Raw genomic sequence first — 17,248 nt, forward strand, 5'->3', positions numbered from 1 at the left:
AAACTGTATAAGTCTGTGACTTTCCCCACCAGAGGAAACAAAACACTTGATCAATGCTATAGCAACATTAAAAATGCTTTTCTCGCTGCACCTTTACCACATTTCGGCAAATCTGACCATCTAGCAATAATACTAAGGCCTTCATACATCAAGAGGCTCAAGGCGAGACCAGTCACAATTAAAACTGTTAACACCTGGACTGACTGGCGAGTCTGCAGGGCTGCCTGGAGGCCACAGACTGGAACATCTTCAGAGATGCTACAGACAACATCCACGACTACACAGAGACTGTGAGCGACTACATCAGCTGGTGCACGTCTATATGTGCCCCCCCAAGATCTGTGCGTGTGTTCCCAAACCAAAAACCTTGGTTTAATGGGGACATAAAACAAAACATCAGAATTAGACGGGAGGCCTTCAAGTCAGGAGATCAAGAGGAATATAAGAGAGCCCGGTATGACCTTGAGAGGTCCATCAGAGCTGCAAAAAGGGCCCACTCCCAAAAACTTGAAAGCCTCTATCTGAACAACAACACGAGCAGCATGTGGAAGGGAATCCAGGCAGCTACGAATTACAGGACTACCATGATGACCCCAGACACCCAAGATGCCACCCTTCCAGACCGCCTTAATAACTTTTATGCCAGGTTCGACAGGCTGAACACAGACACTCCCTAAAAAGCCCCCTGTGACTCCATGGACACTGCCTTCCAGGTTACACACGCACAGGTTCTGAGGGCTCTGAAGCAGGTGAACCCCCATAAGGCTATGGGACCAGACGGCGTTCATCCAAGAGTCTTGAAGGCCTGTGGGGAACAACTAGTGGGTGTGTATGCTGACATTTTCAATCTGTCCCTATCCCAGGCAGTAGTCCCCCGAGTATTTAAATCATCCATAATCCTACCGGTTGCAAAAAAGCCTAATTCATCCACGCTGAATGACTTAAGGCCGGTGGCGCTAACTTCAGCCCCCATGAAGTGCCTAGAAAAGCTGGTTCTTACCCACATAAACGGCACAGTATCGGACACTGTCGACCCATCCCAGTTTGCCTATCGCCCCAACCGATCAGTGGATGACACGGTGGCCATAGCCCTACATCACACTTTGCAACACCTGGACAACAGCAGAACATATGTCAGAATGCTTTTCCTGGACTATAGCTCTGCCTTCAACACCATCCGCCCGGGCAAGCTGATTGGTTCGCTGACGGACCTCGGTGTCCCGACTCCCACCTGTAACTGGATCCTAGATTTCCTGATTGAAAGACCACAGGTGGTGAGAGTGGGGAGGCGGGTGTCTGCTGAGCTCATAGTCAGCACAGGTTCACCACAGGGCTGCTGCCTCAGTCCCAAACTCTTCACCCTGTACACGCATGATTGTGAGGATATTCTCATCTATGGAGAGGACAATTACCTGATCCTCAACGTAGCCAAAACAAGAGAGGTGATAGCAGACTTCAGGAGGCGTCCTGCCCCCCTACAGCCCCTTACCATCCAAGGGACTGAGGTGGAGAGGGCGGACAACCACCGATTCCTGGAACTGCAGGTGATGTCTGACCTGAGCTGGTCTCTAAACACTGCTGCCACAGTGAAAAAAGCCCAGCAGCGGCTGTATTTCGTCAGACTGCTCAGGAAATCGGGACTAAACCAGCGTCCTCTCACCCTGGCCTACAGTGGACTTGTAGAGAGCATTCTCACTTCAGGTATCACTGTCTGGTACGGGAATACCACACAGGCAGAGAGGAGGGCACTCCAAAGGGTCATAAAGACTGCTGAAAGGATTACTGGGACCACACTTCCCTCCATGGACTTTATTTACAGTCAGCGCTGTCGGAAAAGGGCAGTGAGAATCATTAGAGACTCCCTCCACCCAGCTCACCCTCTACTCAATAACAAACATTGCAAATACAGACTCAGACACAGTAGAGCGGACAGTGTCATCACACACACAACAAGATTCTTCAATAGCTTCTTCCCTGCAACAGTGCGACTGATGGCATTAACAGAGAACATCTGAAAAAATACAATGTGCAATATTGTATTTTATTTATTTATTTAAATATATACTCACCACACTACCTCCACTTCCTACGTGCAATAACGCTGCTACATGTGGTTTCACAGTATGGTTGCACTGCTGAATTCAATTTAATTTAATATGTATATATTTTTTAATTTTTAATTTTAATCACTCTCTACTGTGGTGCTCTCTGAAATGCAATGCACAACATGCAGTTTGTCCTTATCTACATTTTTAAAACTTTTTATATATTTGTATTATTACTATTTATTGTGCTGCGCCCTCTCTCTCTCTCTCTCTCTCTCTCTCTCTCTCTCTCTCTCTCTCTCTCTCTCTCTCTCTCTCTCTCTCTCTCTCTCTCTCTCTCTCTCTCTTTGTATTAATAATGTACTTGACTTGGGAAGCCCTGCACAAGAATTCCAATGTGTTTGAACTGTCTGGTTTATGCACAAATGGCGAATAAAAAACCTTTGAACCTTTTTTTTCTGACCTCATACCCATCCCCTCATTACATTACATTAAATCTCATATGTTGAAGAACGTTTAAATGGTAAAATGCTAAATGTTTCAGCTTTATGCCGCGTTTCCACTGCAGGGTGCGGTACGGTTCGGTTCACCTCAGTCCGGGAGGGAGGGGGCGGTATAGGCCAGCTCAGTTCCGAGGTCGCGTTTCCACCGCCGACAGTACCCTTTATGGTAGGCCGGATGTCGATCGCCGCGGCAGCTACGTAAACATCGTAAACAACATCTTCCTGCCCAAGAATGCAGAGGAACGTCTCCACCTCCTTGTTCGCACAAGCAAGCGTTTTACTCGACATGTTCATTGTAAAGAATAATACCTCGAGGCTACTTTTTATTTGTTTTTATCCCCACGTCGCCCAGAAGTGACGGTTCTGTCGACCAATCAACGGGGGGGATGTGTAGCTCGAATTTTCCGAAACCCTTTCAGGCGTCTCGTCTCGTTTTCAGTACCCCAACGGAGGAGTACTGAAAACGAGGGCAAAACGAGTACGGCTCAGTCCGGGTCACGCCCACTTTTGGCGGTGGAAACGCAATCCGTACCGCACCTTTGCGAACCGAACTGTACCGCACCCTGCAGTGGAAACGCGGCAATAGTCCCACCCCTGATTGATCATTTGACCACTTGATAATATCCTACTTGTTCTGGGGGCCGAAGATGAAGAATGAGCTGGCCTCTGGCATGGGCACAGCCTCCTCCTTCAGCTGCAAGTCGGCCATGGGGCGGGGCCTGGGGCTCTCAGGGATGTCAGGGTCTTCCTCCTCATCGTCACCTGGGCAGAGGAACAGATCATCTTAACAGCTCAACCTTTTCTCGATAGTCCATCTGAGTGGAAGAATCTGAAATAGGGATGGGAGCTCACCAGGGAAGTCTGCAGGAGGAAACGGGTCTTTGATTTCATTGACGTTGGACTCAAACTCATCGATTTTGAGCTGCAGACAGAGATGTGATTTGGTGAGCCAAAACGACATGTATCCAAGTTTGTCTTAGATGAAAATTATAAGCCTACTAGAGGCTGACCTTTGCAGTGGTAGGGATCCCCTCTATGCCCTTGGCTCTTTGATCTGCCAGTTTCTTGGCCAGAAAGGCTTTCTCCTCGGCAGCTTTGTCAGGCATGTTGGCCCTGAGGGAAACAACACAGCAGCGGGCTGTTTGCACCATTCCTTTAAAACGCACCCTACTTTCTACATGAACAGGACATGTGTATTCTAATGATATAATTAGATATGACCTTATTTGACCAAGTGAAATAATGATTTTAACCTTTGGCTGTGACTAAAATACATTCACAGACGGTCAGCTGTACTAGATGCAGCTGATTCCACTGAGGCAGTGTTGCCCCGACTTTGTTCTGGACGTGATAATATGAAGCACCGAGGATCACAGGAGGATATGTGGACATTTGAAAGGTTGGTTAATGTCTCTACATATTATTTTCAAGAAATAATTCGTTTTAGTGTATTGTTTTGTTCGCATATATATATATATACAGTATACACATATTTATAACGGGTGAACACATGCATTATTAGTGCATGTGTGCATGGTCTGGAAAGGGACCAGTGCTCCACTTACGAGAGCACTTTCTTGCGTTTCTTCTCTTCTGCCTTTTCCTTCTGAGCCGACGTCAGAGATTCAGCCTCGGCCAAGTTATCCACGGCAATGGCCAGGAAGACGTTCAGCAGGATGACTGGGCAGTGGGTCAAGTCAAATACAAGTCCAACGATTACACACAATGGTTTACAGACAACCGTTGTCCCAGTTGTCTGTAAGCATTCCTGAGCCCGTATGGATGTACTATATTTAGTTAATTTGTGAGCCAGTGTTGTACCATCTGCTTTTGGAGCTGTTGCGTCTGATCAACAGTTTTACCATTGTTATTAACAAATGAATCATCTGGAGTTGGTACGATAAATCACCTTAGTAATTTACACCAGAATGTCCACATTTCAGCTGGTTATACTGCTTACAAAGCGATATTTGGAATAGTGAATTTTGTGGGGTGAACTTGGGAAACTAAACTGGTGATATGTGTAATTTACTGTCTGTATCTGTCTATATTTGTTTCCTTCAGGTCAGATTTGGAGAATTTTTGCAGGACTAACGCTTTGAAACACAGCAGGTAAACCAAGTCATGTGTAATGGGCCAGAAGATCATTTTGGTGCAGACAGATTGATGCAGTTGCTGGTACTAGAGACATGCATTATACTGCATTTCTTTACTGCTCACATTATCTGTAGAAATCAGTAGGCCCGCCTCTTCGTGAAGTTGACCACAGATGGCTACAGATTTTCAGGAGGGCCGTGATGAAAAACAAGCCCTACTAAATATGTGACTGAAGCCCAATAAATAGGTGATTGAAGCCCAACTAAATAGGGTCTGAAGCCCACTAAATAGTGGACTGAAGCCCACTCAATAGGGGACAGAAGCCCCACTAAATAGGGGACTGAAAGTGAATGGTTGAAGGGGCTTCAACCATTCAAAATCATATGCTTTAAATATATCAAACGTAGTTGTCAACACACAAATATATTATCAAATTAAGGAAATAGAAAAGACAAAAGGATACAATTTCCACAGATGAAGAGGATAATGAAGTAAATGCTAACTAGTATCCCAGGCATGCTAGGTCCACCATAGGCCATGATGCCGTCGTACATTATCAAGTTCCAGTCCTCTCCTGTCAAGATCTGGGAAGCAAACACACAAGTTCAGTCAGCTTAAATGTATGTTATAAGAATGAATTAATGTGTGCTCAAATGTGCGCTATCAGACACTAAATTAATTATAGGAATGACTTTATTATTCAGATTGAAGGCCATGTTTCAATATAAGTACCTGGAATACACTGATGAGGGCCTGAGGAAAGCTGTCAAATGTGCTACGTGGTTTGGGTTGGTTGGAAAAGTTGAATTTCCCTCCAAACACCTGCATCCCCAGCAATGAAAATATGACAATGAAGAGGAAGAGGAGAAGCAGCAAGCAGGCAATTGATCTCATTGAATTCAGCAGGGATGCAACCAGGTTACTGAGGGTTGTCCAGTACCTAAAAAAAAAAAACAGGTCATGAATCTGAAGAACTTCAATAAAACAAAGAAAATTTCAGACCTGCAAAAAACAATATTATTCCCTTTGAAAATGATCAGTGTCTTTATGAAAGGTATTTTATTTATAAACATCTTCAAATCCTTTTACTTAGTGACTTTGAGAAGGCGTAGCAGTCTGATGCAACGTAGCACAGAAATCCCCATAGCAGACATGATGTTCATCCGGACCAGGATTAGCTCCAAGATGCCAGTGGTCACAACAAAGCAGTCGAAGCGGTTGAACAGTGACATGAAGTAGGAGGGAAGCCCCAGTGCATACATCTTCATCAACATCTCAATGGCAAACATGGACAGCAGAAGCTTGTTGGAAGTACCTGTTGAGAAACACCAGGAGCAGAGGAAGAGAGAAGAGACAAAACCATGACATGGACAAATTGGTCTCAATAACATGATTATAATAATAGACTAACCCAATGTAAATACCTCTGTGGGAACAGTATAAACAGGGGAGTGTTGATTGTTCATTGGAATGAATGTAGTCTGTCTAAAATATCCATATCAGGCAGTTCCTTTAATTATTGCGATGGCCACATAACTTGTTTTGGAATGGCCTTCCTGACTTGACATCAAGGGGAAGTTGGACACTTGATGTGTTGTTTTCGTATAGACATGTTAGTATGTCTTCTGTCTTATGTTTGATTTTGTTGTTTATAAAACAAAGTATTAAATATAAATGATATATATCTATTGATAGCTATTCATACTTGATACCTTGCCAATCGGTGAGACTCTTTGACTGCTGATGATGCTCAGTTGCAACAGCCAGTGTGTTGAGGAAAACCAGCAGGATTACCCACCAGGTGAAGAGCTTGGACTTTACATACATCCGGCATTTTCTTCTGCAGAAATGGTTCCATCTGCGAGCGCGTTTACTGTATCCAGAGGTTTATGGGGAAGATAGGGAGAAAGACAGCAGAAATACTGATATGAATGCAGTAATATTAGTGGGAATTAATATTATGATTTATTGAAAGCTATGATCCATTATTTTGGTAAACATTTACAGTGTTGCCATTTCTAATACTACTGATTTGTCTGCCTGCCTTTTTGAAATTTCAACTGCGTATTTGAATTTATTTATTAATATAACTATTTTATTTAGTGCTTAGACTCCGTATGGAGAATTTCAATGCTAGCTATACATGTATGACTTGAACTTGAAAGTCTGCATTTGGATCCAAGCCACGATGTATGTGTGTATGTATGTATGTATGTATGTATGTATGTATGTATGTATGTATGTATGTATGTATGTATGTATGTATGTATGTATGTATGTATGTATGTATGTATGTATGTGTGTGTGTGTGTGTGTGTGTGTGTGTGTGTGTGTGTGTGTGTGTGTGTGCGTCTCTATGTATGTATAGATGTGAGGCAACCCCACGCCGTTGGCCAGGGTCCAGCCGCTTCAGCACCCTCCCCGTGGACGGGTAGTGGAAGGAAGATACATCCCCCTCCACCCAGCTGCACTAGATGGAGCATCAAGCAGGCCCAGGCAATCAAGGACATTGGGGGCACCGGGGGGACGGGGACGGGAGAGACGGGGGAAAAAGAGCTGACCGGGAAAAGACGTGTTGTCGACCTAACGTTAACCAGAGAACGTTTCCCCCCAGGAGAGAGCCGGAGGCGTCGGGAGGTGTTTCCCCGCCGACCCAGAGGATGGGCTGGACCCGGAGGTCCCGCATCCTTATTCCTGATTACGGAAGAACCTTAGTTAACGTATCATTTCCCTTTTTGTGAGCTGCCGGTAATAAAACCCGTTGCACCGAACCCTGCTTCCTTGTTTAATTCCCGAATCCCCGCCGCCGACGAAAGGGGTTGCCACAATGTATGTATGTGTATGTGTTTATGTACGTGTATTTATGAATGTATATCCAGTACGTTGGTGGTGATTAACGAGTTACACCCAGGGTTTCTTCTAGCCAACGTGTCTGATAAGACACTCATTTACCAGCCAAACGTAAAATGTGCAGCGCATGTATAATGATATGTGTTTGTGCACAAATACATGTTTCAAAAGAAAGCCAAATACAATGTGTTGTAAAAAAATATGTAACCACGCAGAACGCATATTATCTGATCTTTCGCCAGTATGCTCATGATTGCAAGTTTGTGTTACTATATTAGCTTAACCTACAATAATAGCCTCATAATAACAAAACAAATGAAACATTATACTGGCCAAGAATGCCATCAAAATTCATATCACCGGCCAATTGTGATTCTACTAAGCCAATGGAAACACTGGTGGTGTAACCGCGGTTTCCTAATGGAAACCGTGGTTACACCACCTTAAAAGGTTAATGTTGCACTGCTGTTGAAGAAGGGGAACCATCCCACATGCTCCATCATATCATAAAGGGTAGAAAAATATGTTTCTAAATAAATGCTTACTAGTAGAAAATGATCCGGTGCATGGTGTCCATTTTACTGAAACTATCTGCCTCTGATCCTCCATCTTCTAGGGGGAGCAGACCTGAGGTGTCACACACACACACACACACACACACACACACACACACACACACACACACACACACACACACACACACACACACACACACACACACTTTGTTTCCATTCTAGATTCCTAGCAACTCTATTTTCTTTCAGAAGGGGGTCTTACCTTGGCCCTCCTGGTCATTGTCAATCACCTCTGCCTGAGTTATCCACTCCATGTAGCCCTTCAGATCTTCATCCAACTGTTGTGTCTCCCTGAGTATCTGGAATTCTCCACGGGACTTGGCCTTCTCTCGCTCCTTCGTAAACTCACTGAAAGAATATAATGTAATGATGAATGGACAGATGGAAGTTAACAGTTATCAGTTAACCTAATGTTCCCTCGCCAATGCTTTACAGGTGGAAACAAACATTGTACATACCTGTACAATGTTTGTTTCCTCCACGGTTTCCATTAGGAATCCGCGGTTTCACCACCAGTGTTTCCATTGGCTTAGTAGAATCACAATTGGCCGGTGATATGAATTTTTATGGCATTCTTGGCCAGTATAATGTTTCATTTGTTTTGTTATTATGAGGCTATTATTGTAGGTTAAGCTAATATAGTAACACAAACTTGCAATCATGAGCATACTGGCGAAAGATCAGATAATATGCATTCTGCGTGGCTACATATTTTTTTTACAACACATTGCATTTGGCTTTCTTTCTAAACATGTATTTTTTAAACTGTCCCTCCTCTCTAGTCTATCAGCCCCAATTGTTTCCAGGGCAGGAGGATGAGATAGCACCCATCTGTTCGGACTCATGCATCGTTGTCGGAGTACCTGGAGGCAAGCCCAAACTGCTTTGCTTTGGCCTCAAAAACAGTCACAAAGGCAAGCTGTTCCCCATGACAACCCTGCTCCCGCTTCTTCCTCTGGTCCAAAGGTATGGCTGCTCGTCATACCGATCTACCTCTAAAGATGGCTTCTAAGAATCTGGTCTATCATTTTGTGGGTCCCTATGAGATTGAGTCAGTCATCAACCTATGAGTGATCTGTCTGAATCTCCCTGCCAACCTTCGCCTTGATTTCCCCTTTCATATCTCCCAGATCATACCCGTCTCCTCCAGTCATCTTTGGTTCTGGGGTTTTACTGCCTGTTTCTGCTCCCTCTACTCAGTCTGTGATTGTGGGCGTGGTCTGAGCTCCAGATATCCAGTACTGTCATCAACTCCACATGCTCGATCTACAACCTGGGGTCAATCATGTCAGTCAAAACTTCCCTTCCACTCGTTTGTTTTTGTGTCAGATTCTAGCTTTATTCAATTTCTAGAGTTAATTAAATTGTGTAATCACATACTCACTAGCTGCGTTACCATCCCCCTGATTTTATGCAAATTTTGAAGTTTGGAATCAGTAAACGGTGATGGAAACACCAAAATTCACATAAAAATCCTTTAATTCGCAAATAAGTTTATCCTCTCGCTTGAGGTGGTTTTTGAGCAATGCGAAAGAGAGTAAATGAGCAAAATGGGAGATGGAAATACACTTTTCGAAACAGCAGTGACGTAGCGAACATTTACACACACAGGGCTGACAACGTCCTTCCGATTTCCGCATAACGACAGGCCATAGCAACCCTGCCGACATCAACTTGTCAATATATATTTTTTAAGCGTTTGTATACATAGACATCCTATTTATGATATAGGATGTCTATGCTTGCGTATCCTTTAATTATACTGTGTCCATTAAACCCTGATATATGGACACCTACTAGTAATTCCAGTCAAATTGTTTGTTCAGCCTTCAAAACGAGAGCTGGTACATTGTGGAAAATGTATTAAACTGTAATCAGAAAAAGCGGTTATATGCTATAGACCCTATAGTATCTGTTGTATAAAGGCTGGGGCGAATTTCAAATTATAAATATGTACACTTTATGTTGAAAGTATAGACCGTCGCGATTATTAAAAAATTAAATTAAAAAAATGAATTAATTTGAATTAATTAAAAATGAATTATCTTGTAACTGTCTCCAAAGACTGTTCAGCGGGATAGGTACAAGAAAGTATTTTGGCAAATTATATTGGTAACAGATGTTTTTGTGAAGCCACCAGAAAGTTACAATGGATTGATTACACAGACCGGTATAATCCTTGAAAGACCCATCTCTTCAGACAGGCCTTTGGTTTAAGCTCTAAGTAGTTTTCATTTAGTTACGTTTTGTCTTGTTTCCTGTGTTTTCATGTATTATAATTAATAGTAGCAATAATAATGTACAACAGGAATATGTTGAATTGATGTATGATATAAATCCTTTCCAGCCTCATGGAGGTGTGTGATAACACACTTTCTAGACTGTGCCAAGACGGATTAGTGACGGCTGATCGATGGTGGGTGGGAAAACTGGAGAAAATCTGGAGTTTTAGGCAGGGGAGATTGAAACACATCAATTATATTTGTGAAGGTGAGCTTAAGTTAAGTCACTTTTTGAATATGCAATGGATGTTCCTACCCACTAAGCACTCCTAGAACCAGGTTGAGTACAAAGTAGGACCCGACCAAGATCAACGTGGTGAAATAAATCCAGGACCACTCCATTCCGATGGCATCGTTTACCTAGGAAGGAAAAAACACAAAATAATGTTGGCATTTAATATTCCTTCTCTTTATCAAGACAAACTTCTGGAGGTTGTTCAATTCAAATTATTACTCAATAAGTACATCTATAACTAAATAGATTAAAAATAAATATGCACAATTCATGGTTCCCAATCAAATGTTCGCCTGTCTGAACCTCTTTCCAAGCATACTTGTTATGTTCCTATGTATTTGTGGGGTGGGTTTCCAACCCCGAGTTCTGTATTCCTCTTCCTGTCCTTTATTTGATGTGATGAAATTTTGTTTAAGTTGCCATGCCTTGCCCTAAACTTTGGCCCAGCCTGTGGGAGGCTGGTAGGGGTGAGTGGCTTTGATGCAGCAGCACTCCGCTCTACAGAGCCATCGTGTGGTCAATTATAGCAATAGGAGAATAATAAAGTATCCTACCCTTAAAGGTTGGGTATGGGTTTTGCGAAATGCCAGCAGATTTTGAAAACACACAACTCCTACCCCCTCTCCTTCAACGCTGACTCTGACTCCACCCATTCCAAGTACATGGACGCGCAATCAAGCACGAGCGAACACAGATGCGCGAGAGCGAGCCATTAGCTAGTTAGCTAGCTACAGTAGCTACCGCAGGATAACAACAAACAGAAGCTTGCTCTGGGTCACCAGCTTTGAGTACGTGCACGAAGGGGTCACGCGTGGGGGAGTGCAGTACGACCGTTTGATTGACGTACTTAATGTCCAATGCCACGGTGGGTCTGGAAATCATTGGCTGGAGTTTTTCGAGATTGACTTGATGATGGCAATGACTCGTTTAATTTTCATGTCAGTACTTTTAACTCAGTGGCTGTAAGTGGGTCATGATAAATTTCAAGTAATTTTGCAAAAAAAATTGGTTTTTGGCTATGTGAATGGAAGTCCGCGTCGATGCCTCGCAAGTCCAGTGTCGCGAGCGGACTTTGCCATGACATCTAGAAATCATATCGTATTTAATGGGTTACCATTAATATTGATGTGTAGGGGTTGATTATAACTCGTGAATAATATTGTTTATACCACAGTCTGGGGGAATACTCGTATTCTGATTGGCTGCAGGGTGTGTATTAACTCCTGATATAGGCCTACAGACACCTGCTAAATAGTTCAAGTCAGTGTTTAGATTCTCTGCCCGAGCTCGAGCCCGACCCGATCCGACCTGCGGGCCGGGTCGGGCCGATATTTCCCACCACAATCCTCGGGCCGGGCCTTTGATCGAGCGTTTTTATTTTTATTTTATCATTGGTTTATTGGCCTAATCTGAGGAGAAATCTATGCCATAAACAGAAATATTATAGGACTTTATTACACGGGTCTTCTCAATGCCGTGGAACGCTCCGTTCACTTGCATGGGTAGTAGTCCGAACGTGGATGGGCTCGGGCTTGATTTTTTTTATTAATCGAATGGGAAATGCAATAGGCTTATTTTAGGACCGAATCACCGTTAAACTTGTTTCTAATAACATTTCTAGCGAGAAATATACTTTTTACTTGCATAATCTTTAGTCAGTGATTACGTCTGATCTTTAGTTTTATAGTTTTTAGGAAGATTTTATCGGCTCGCTCGCATGTTTCAAAAATGTCAGGTTGCTAGGGACGCTGCTTTCGCTAAACTAGCAGCTCACGTGTTTCCTGCGTTTGTGTTATTAAACCGTTATTTTATATAAATGTTAATGATATCATCTTGTTAGAAACACGTAGCCTATATCTGAGAGCCAACCCAGTCGCCAAAAGCATACGACAGTGTACGTTTTCGTGAACACTGGATTACGTCGCATTTCAACATAAAATATTGTGTTATACACGTACACACACACACACACACATATGCATTTCGCTGCTAAAACAACAACAAAAAATATTCCCTCAAATATTATTACTTTCAAAACATTGGCCAAAGTGGAATATCTTTTTTATTTGGGCTGCTTCTAGGACATTTTGGGTGGACGTTTTTTGCAGGACCTGGCAACCCTGCACTGTTGCCCGAGGTGCTGAAATGCTCCGGAATAGATCTGGATCCACTATGGCCAAAAGACTTGTATGCCCCCCCTCCCCCCTTAAGTAAAGACTATGGCAGAATAAAGAATAAATTCATGCATTATCATTCAACTTGAACATGTGTTTTTACAGTATAGCGTGGTGGAGGGATGACGTATGTTGGCCAACCCGGAAGCGTCGCACTGGGTTCCCTTGACAAAAAGCCAACGGGTTTTTCCATTGGATTTTGGATTATTGCAGAAAAATTAGCATCTTTGAAGCACCTACTCAAAAACTGAAAATAAATAAATACATAAAAATAACCATGCTCCAAAGAACGTAATGTAAACCAATGCATTCTGAATGGGAGTGTTTCTCCGATTTTTCCATGCTACACAGAACGAAATGTAAACACATGCAAATAAAGACTTCATGTTCATAATAATTTAAATATCATTAATCTCCTGAGTGTGTAGGGTGGTATTCTATTTTTTTCAACGGGGCTGCATCCAGTCACTTGACCGTCATGGTTGCTATGGTGGTTGCTATCGACCGCCCCCTCTAATCCTTACATGGCTCTAAAAACCACGCGGCAAAGGAGCTGCCATCAATTGTGTTTTTTTTGTCGCAAACTAGGGTCCGATGGTTAAAAATTACAGATATTCCAAGGTATCCTTAAAAGGCAGCTTGGATGTGGTCAAAACTGCAAAAAAATTCTGCAGTTTAGACTTCTACTATAACCTATTTTGGAAAGCAAAACACCAAGCTCATTGATTTAACGAGGCAGGGTTATTGGAAACAATTTATTAAATAAATATTTGTGAGATGTCATTAGGCCTACTTCTCCTGAGTTTGCTTCATATTTATGTTGAGTGTACACCCCTACTGTCCACAAGCATCCCCCCCCCCCTCCCCATATGGATTTGGAGAATTGTTGCCACGTCCCAGTGGTGGAGGTATCATATATATGAAAGAGGGCATTCAATTACAGTATACTATAATGATCAATTTAGGAGGCCTAAGCCCTAAAGGAAGTGATGCAATAGGTGACTGAGTCGACAACATTTAAGTAAGCTGTATCTTGGGGTCTCTTATATATCAAAGGAGGTCTCAAAGGACGCATACGCTTCAACCTGTGGCTCCAGCACTACAGGCAATGACTCAGCAAGTGCTCCATCTCGTTGCACCTGCACCCAGCGGCTCGCTTGCAAGATTTTGGCCTGAAGTTCTTCCCAGACCTACACCCTAGCCATCCAGCATGCATATCTGAGAATCAGGCCTCTCTTTAATAATGACAAAAAGTTACGAGAGAAATATGCATTAACTTTTTGTTATCTCATAAGTGGCGTGGTGCCGGCTCCTTTTGACCCCAGACTTCAAAAACGTGGCCACAGGCAAGCTGTGTCTACAAACCTTAAGCCACAAATCCCACAAAAAATGGGGACTAGAAACTAACCTCTGTCTTATGTACATTTACTGTACTGTTGGAGGTCACGCCCCTTTTCGAGATAGCTAGGGATACTAAAATGTTTACACACATTTCCCGGGGCCCCGAGAACGACATATCCGAGATTTGGAGTTCTAGCCCTTAGAGAAAAAAAGTTTTCCCAAATGGACTGTCATTTGGACAAAGCCCCTCAGAAGTGTTGCCTGCAAGACCTAATGGTTCAGAATGTGGTGGAAAAACACTGTAGGAGCCAGAATGAAGAAGGAGAAAAGTTTATTTTATTTTGTAATTTTTGTGTTTCTCTGAGTCATCTCCCTCTAGTGGCTGGACCATGCGGGTGACCTTGACGCCTATATAAGGGCGACCCTACCTGGGGGGAGGGGCTTGAGCAGGAAGACACAGTCTTTGACCTTGTGCCAGAGAACCAAACTGAACCCCATGATTATCTTTGCAATCCTTATGTTGACCTAACTGCAAGAACTTTTGAGTTTTGTATTTTCATTTTGTCTAATTAAACCCATTGGAATTTTCAACTTTAAACCGCACTGGACCTGGATTTATTTTGATTTAGTACATCTGGTATAAGCGTCAGACTTTCAAGCTCAGCCACACAGTGGTTAACAAAGGACAAGAGTTAACCACAACATAAGTCAAAGACTGCTTCCAACAAGTAATTCCAAGAAGAAACACTGGATTGGAACTGGAAGCAGAGAAAGATCTGGATGGACTGGATGAAGGCAGGCGAGCACATGGCCTGATTGTTTGAGAGCATGAGTATACTCCCCTCAATGCATTTGACAATTGCTTGAAAATTGACTGTTGAAGACTAAGTTTAAGGATATCTGATATTGGATTAGATAATATTGAAGATTCATTCAAGCTTTAGGACATCTGCTATTGGAGTGGATTACTGATTTGTTTGGAAACACTTGATGAATCGTCAATAAGCATCAATAATCAAGCATGGCAGATTCAATTGAAAAGGAAAGTGTTACTGAAGTTACTGAACAAGTAGAGGAAGTTACCGAATGTACCGAGGAAGAAGTAGTCACTGGAGCTACTGGAAAGGATGTAGTAACATATAGCGACCAAAACTCGGAAAGCACTGGAACTGAAATGGAAATCAGTAACCAGGCATCTAAAGGCACCTGAGCCCTACTTCTCTGTTGCCAGTGCCAATGACTCCACCCGCCGAGAAGGCACTGCTGCCCCCTAACGTCCGCCATGCCCAGCATTCCTCTCCTCACCAGTTACCCCCAAAGCACACTGTTTACAAATATGATCACACCTCAGCCCCACAGATCCTCCTATTAGGGGATTCTATTATTAGACAAGTAAAACTCCCTGCTGCCATCACATATTGTGTTGATAATGGCAGGGTAAATGATCTTTTTCCTCTCTTGCCAAAGATCCTACAGCTTTTCCCCTCCATATCCAAGATAATTATCCACATCGGGTCAAATAATGTCATGGACAGAAAATCTGCTCAGCTCCACAGTGAGATCGAAGAACTTTGTGTAAAACTGGAATATCTTGGCAAATCCTGTATTCTGTCTGGCCCCATACCTTCCCCTGCACGTGGCTCTGAATGTTTCAGCCGGCTTTACAGCCTTCATCAATGGCTTAAAAATTTCAGTATAGCCGCCGGTTATAATTTCATTGGAAATTATGACCTCTTCTGGACCCGCTATGACTTTTATGACAAAGACCAGTTTCATCCTAATAAGGAAGGAGTTAAACAGCTCACTTTCAACTTCCTAAATTTCATAGCCTTTGCCCCCCCCTGACTCTCTTCTCGGCCTAGCCCTCCCACCGTTCATCCCCTAAGTACCCTCTCTACTATACAAGAAGGCCTGGCCGATCTACACTCTAACCCCCCTCCTCTCCCCCGCTTCATCCCTGTAATAATCAGACCTAGAGTACTTGAAACACGGCCCATCTCACATTCCAACCCTGCTAACCTGCTGCCGGTGTTAATACAAAACTCTCTCTCCCCCCCAGCAATCCTTCGCCAACAACTAAGATGGCTCTCCTCAATGCTAGATCTCTATCTAATAAGTCATTTTTAATCAATGATATTATTACTGAGCATAAGATTGATTTTCTGATGTTAACTGAAACCTGGCTGGACAATTCAAGAAGTGAAACCACACTCATTGAAGCCACACCCCCAAACTTTGTTTTTTGTTATGCAGCCAGACAACATGGAAGAGGTGGAGGAATAGCCACCATCTCCAGGTCATCCTATCAATGCAAACAACTCACTCTCTGTAACTTCTCCTCCTTCGAGTACCTAGCCAGGATCATTACAGGTCCACCACAGATCCTGCTCATAACCATCTATAGATCCCCAAAGCTATCTGCCAGTAGCTTCCTTGATGAATTCACTGAACTCTTATCATCCATCTGCACTGACTATGACTGCCTCATTTTAACTGGAGACTTCAACTTTCACATTGACATCCCAACAAACCACCTCACCAGAGACTTCACTGCCATACTGGATACCTTCTCCCTTACCCAGCACATTGACCAACCAACACACACCCATGGTCATACCCTAGACCTAGTTATAACAAAAGGTCTTACAATCACCACAACTGTGCTAGACCTGGGGCTCTCTGACCACCTCTGTGTCTTTTTCGACGTGTCTCTCCCACTCCAAATACCAATGTCAACAAAGAGGCGCATTATAAATGCAAACACCGTTACTCTTTTCGAGAAGGCCATCACAACCATCTGTCCAGAAATACCAAAGGAGCCACCTGTCTCAGCGGAAACAGCACTGGACATCTTCACTACCAAGATGACCAATATCATGGATAGCATCGCCCCATTGAAGACAAAAAAAGTCACTAAGAAAAATAGTTCTCCCTGGCTCTCCGTCCCCTTTGTCAAAATACTCAAACAAGACTGTAGAAAGAGTGAGAGGAAATGGCGTAAGCACAGACAAACCTCTGACTACACTACCTATAAGGAAAAGCTCTGTGCTTACAACAATGAGATCCGCAATTCCAGACAGTCCTACTTCTCAAACCTCATCAATAACAACATCAATAACACTCGGGTGCTTTTTTCTACAATGGAG

The 17,248-nt window shown here is 43.1% G+C and overlaps 1 protein-coding gene and 1 long non-coding RNA gene across 3 annotated transcripts in view; one reads left to right on the forward strand and one right to left on the reverse strand.

Moving 5' to 3' along the window:
- Nucleotides 1–10,734, reverse strand: part of LOC130376781 (dihydropyridine-sensitive L-type skeletal muscle calcium channel subunit alpha-1-like) — a 73,103-nt gene extending 62,369 nt beyond the window's left edge. The window contains exons 1-11 of the mRNA XM_056583652.1: nt 10,609–10,734; nt 8,273–8,418; nt 8,041–8,122; nt 6,358–6,518; nt 5,735–5,960; nt 5,378–5,585; nt 5,109–5,229; nt 4,114–4,228; nt 3,559–3,661; nt 3,401–3,470; nt 3,178–3,310 (exon numbers count right to left, since the gene is read on the reverse strand). Of these exons, the coding sequence (XP_056439627.1) occupies nt 3,178–3,310; nt 3,401–3,470; nt 3,559–3,661; nt 4,114–4,228; nt 5,109–5,229; nt 5,378–5,585; nt 5,735–5,960; nt 6,358–6,518; nt 8,041–8,122; nt 8,273–8,418; nt 10,609–10,694 (1,451 nt within the window). The 5' untranslated portion in view covers nt 10,695–10,734. The remainder of the gene's footprint in view (nt 1–3,177; nt 3,311–3,400; nt 3,471–3,558; nt 3,662–4,113; nt 4,229–5,108; nt 5,230–5,377; nt 5,586–5,734; nt 5,961–6,357; nt 6,519–8,040; nt 8,123–8,272; nt 8,419–10,608) is intronic.
- LOC130376809 (uncharacterized) lies at nt 3,730–7,200 on the forward strand. 2 transcript variants are annotated; one of them, XR_008894093.1, is made up of 4 exons: nt 3,730–3,947; nt 4,170–4,306; nt 4,613–4,660; nt 7,014–7,200. It is a non-coding gene; the product is annotated as an uncharacterized LOC130376809 (long non-coding RNA). The 2 variants fall into 2 exon arrangements; XR_008894092.1 differs by lacking the exon at nt 3,730–3,947 and having other exon boundaries at nt 3,958–4,306.
- Nucleotides 10,735–17,248: the final 6,514 nt, after the last annotated feature.

This window comes from Gadus chalcogrammus, chromosome 23 (genome assembly GCF_026213295.1).
Source record: "Gadus chalcogrammus isolate NIFS_2021 chromosome 23, NIFS_Gcha_1.0, whole genome shotgun sequence".
NCBI lineage: Eukaryota > Metazoa > Chordata > Actinopteri > Gadiformes > Gadidae > Gadus > Gadus chalcogrammus.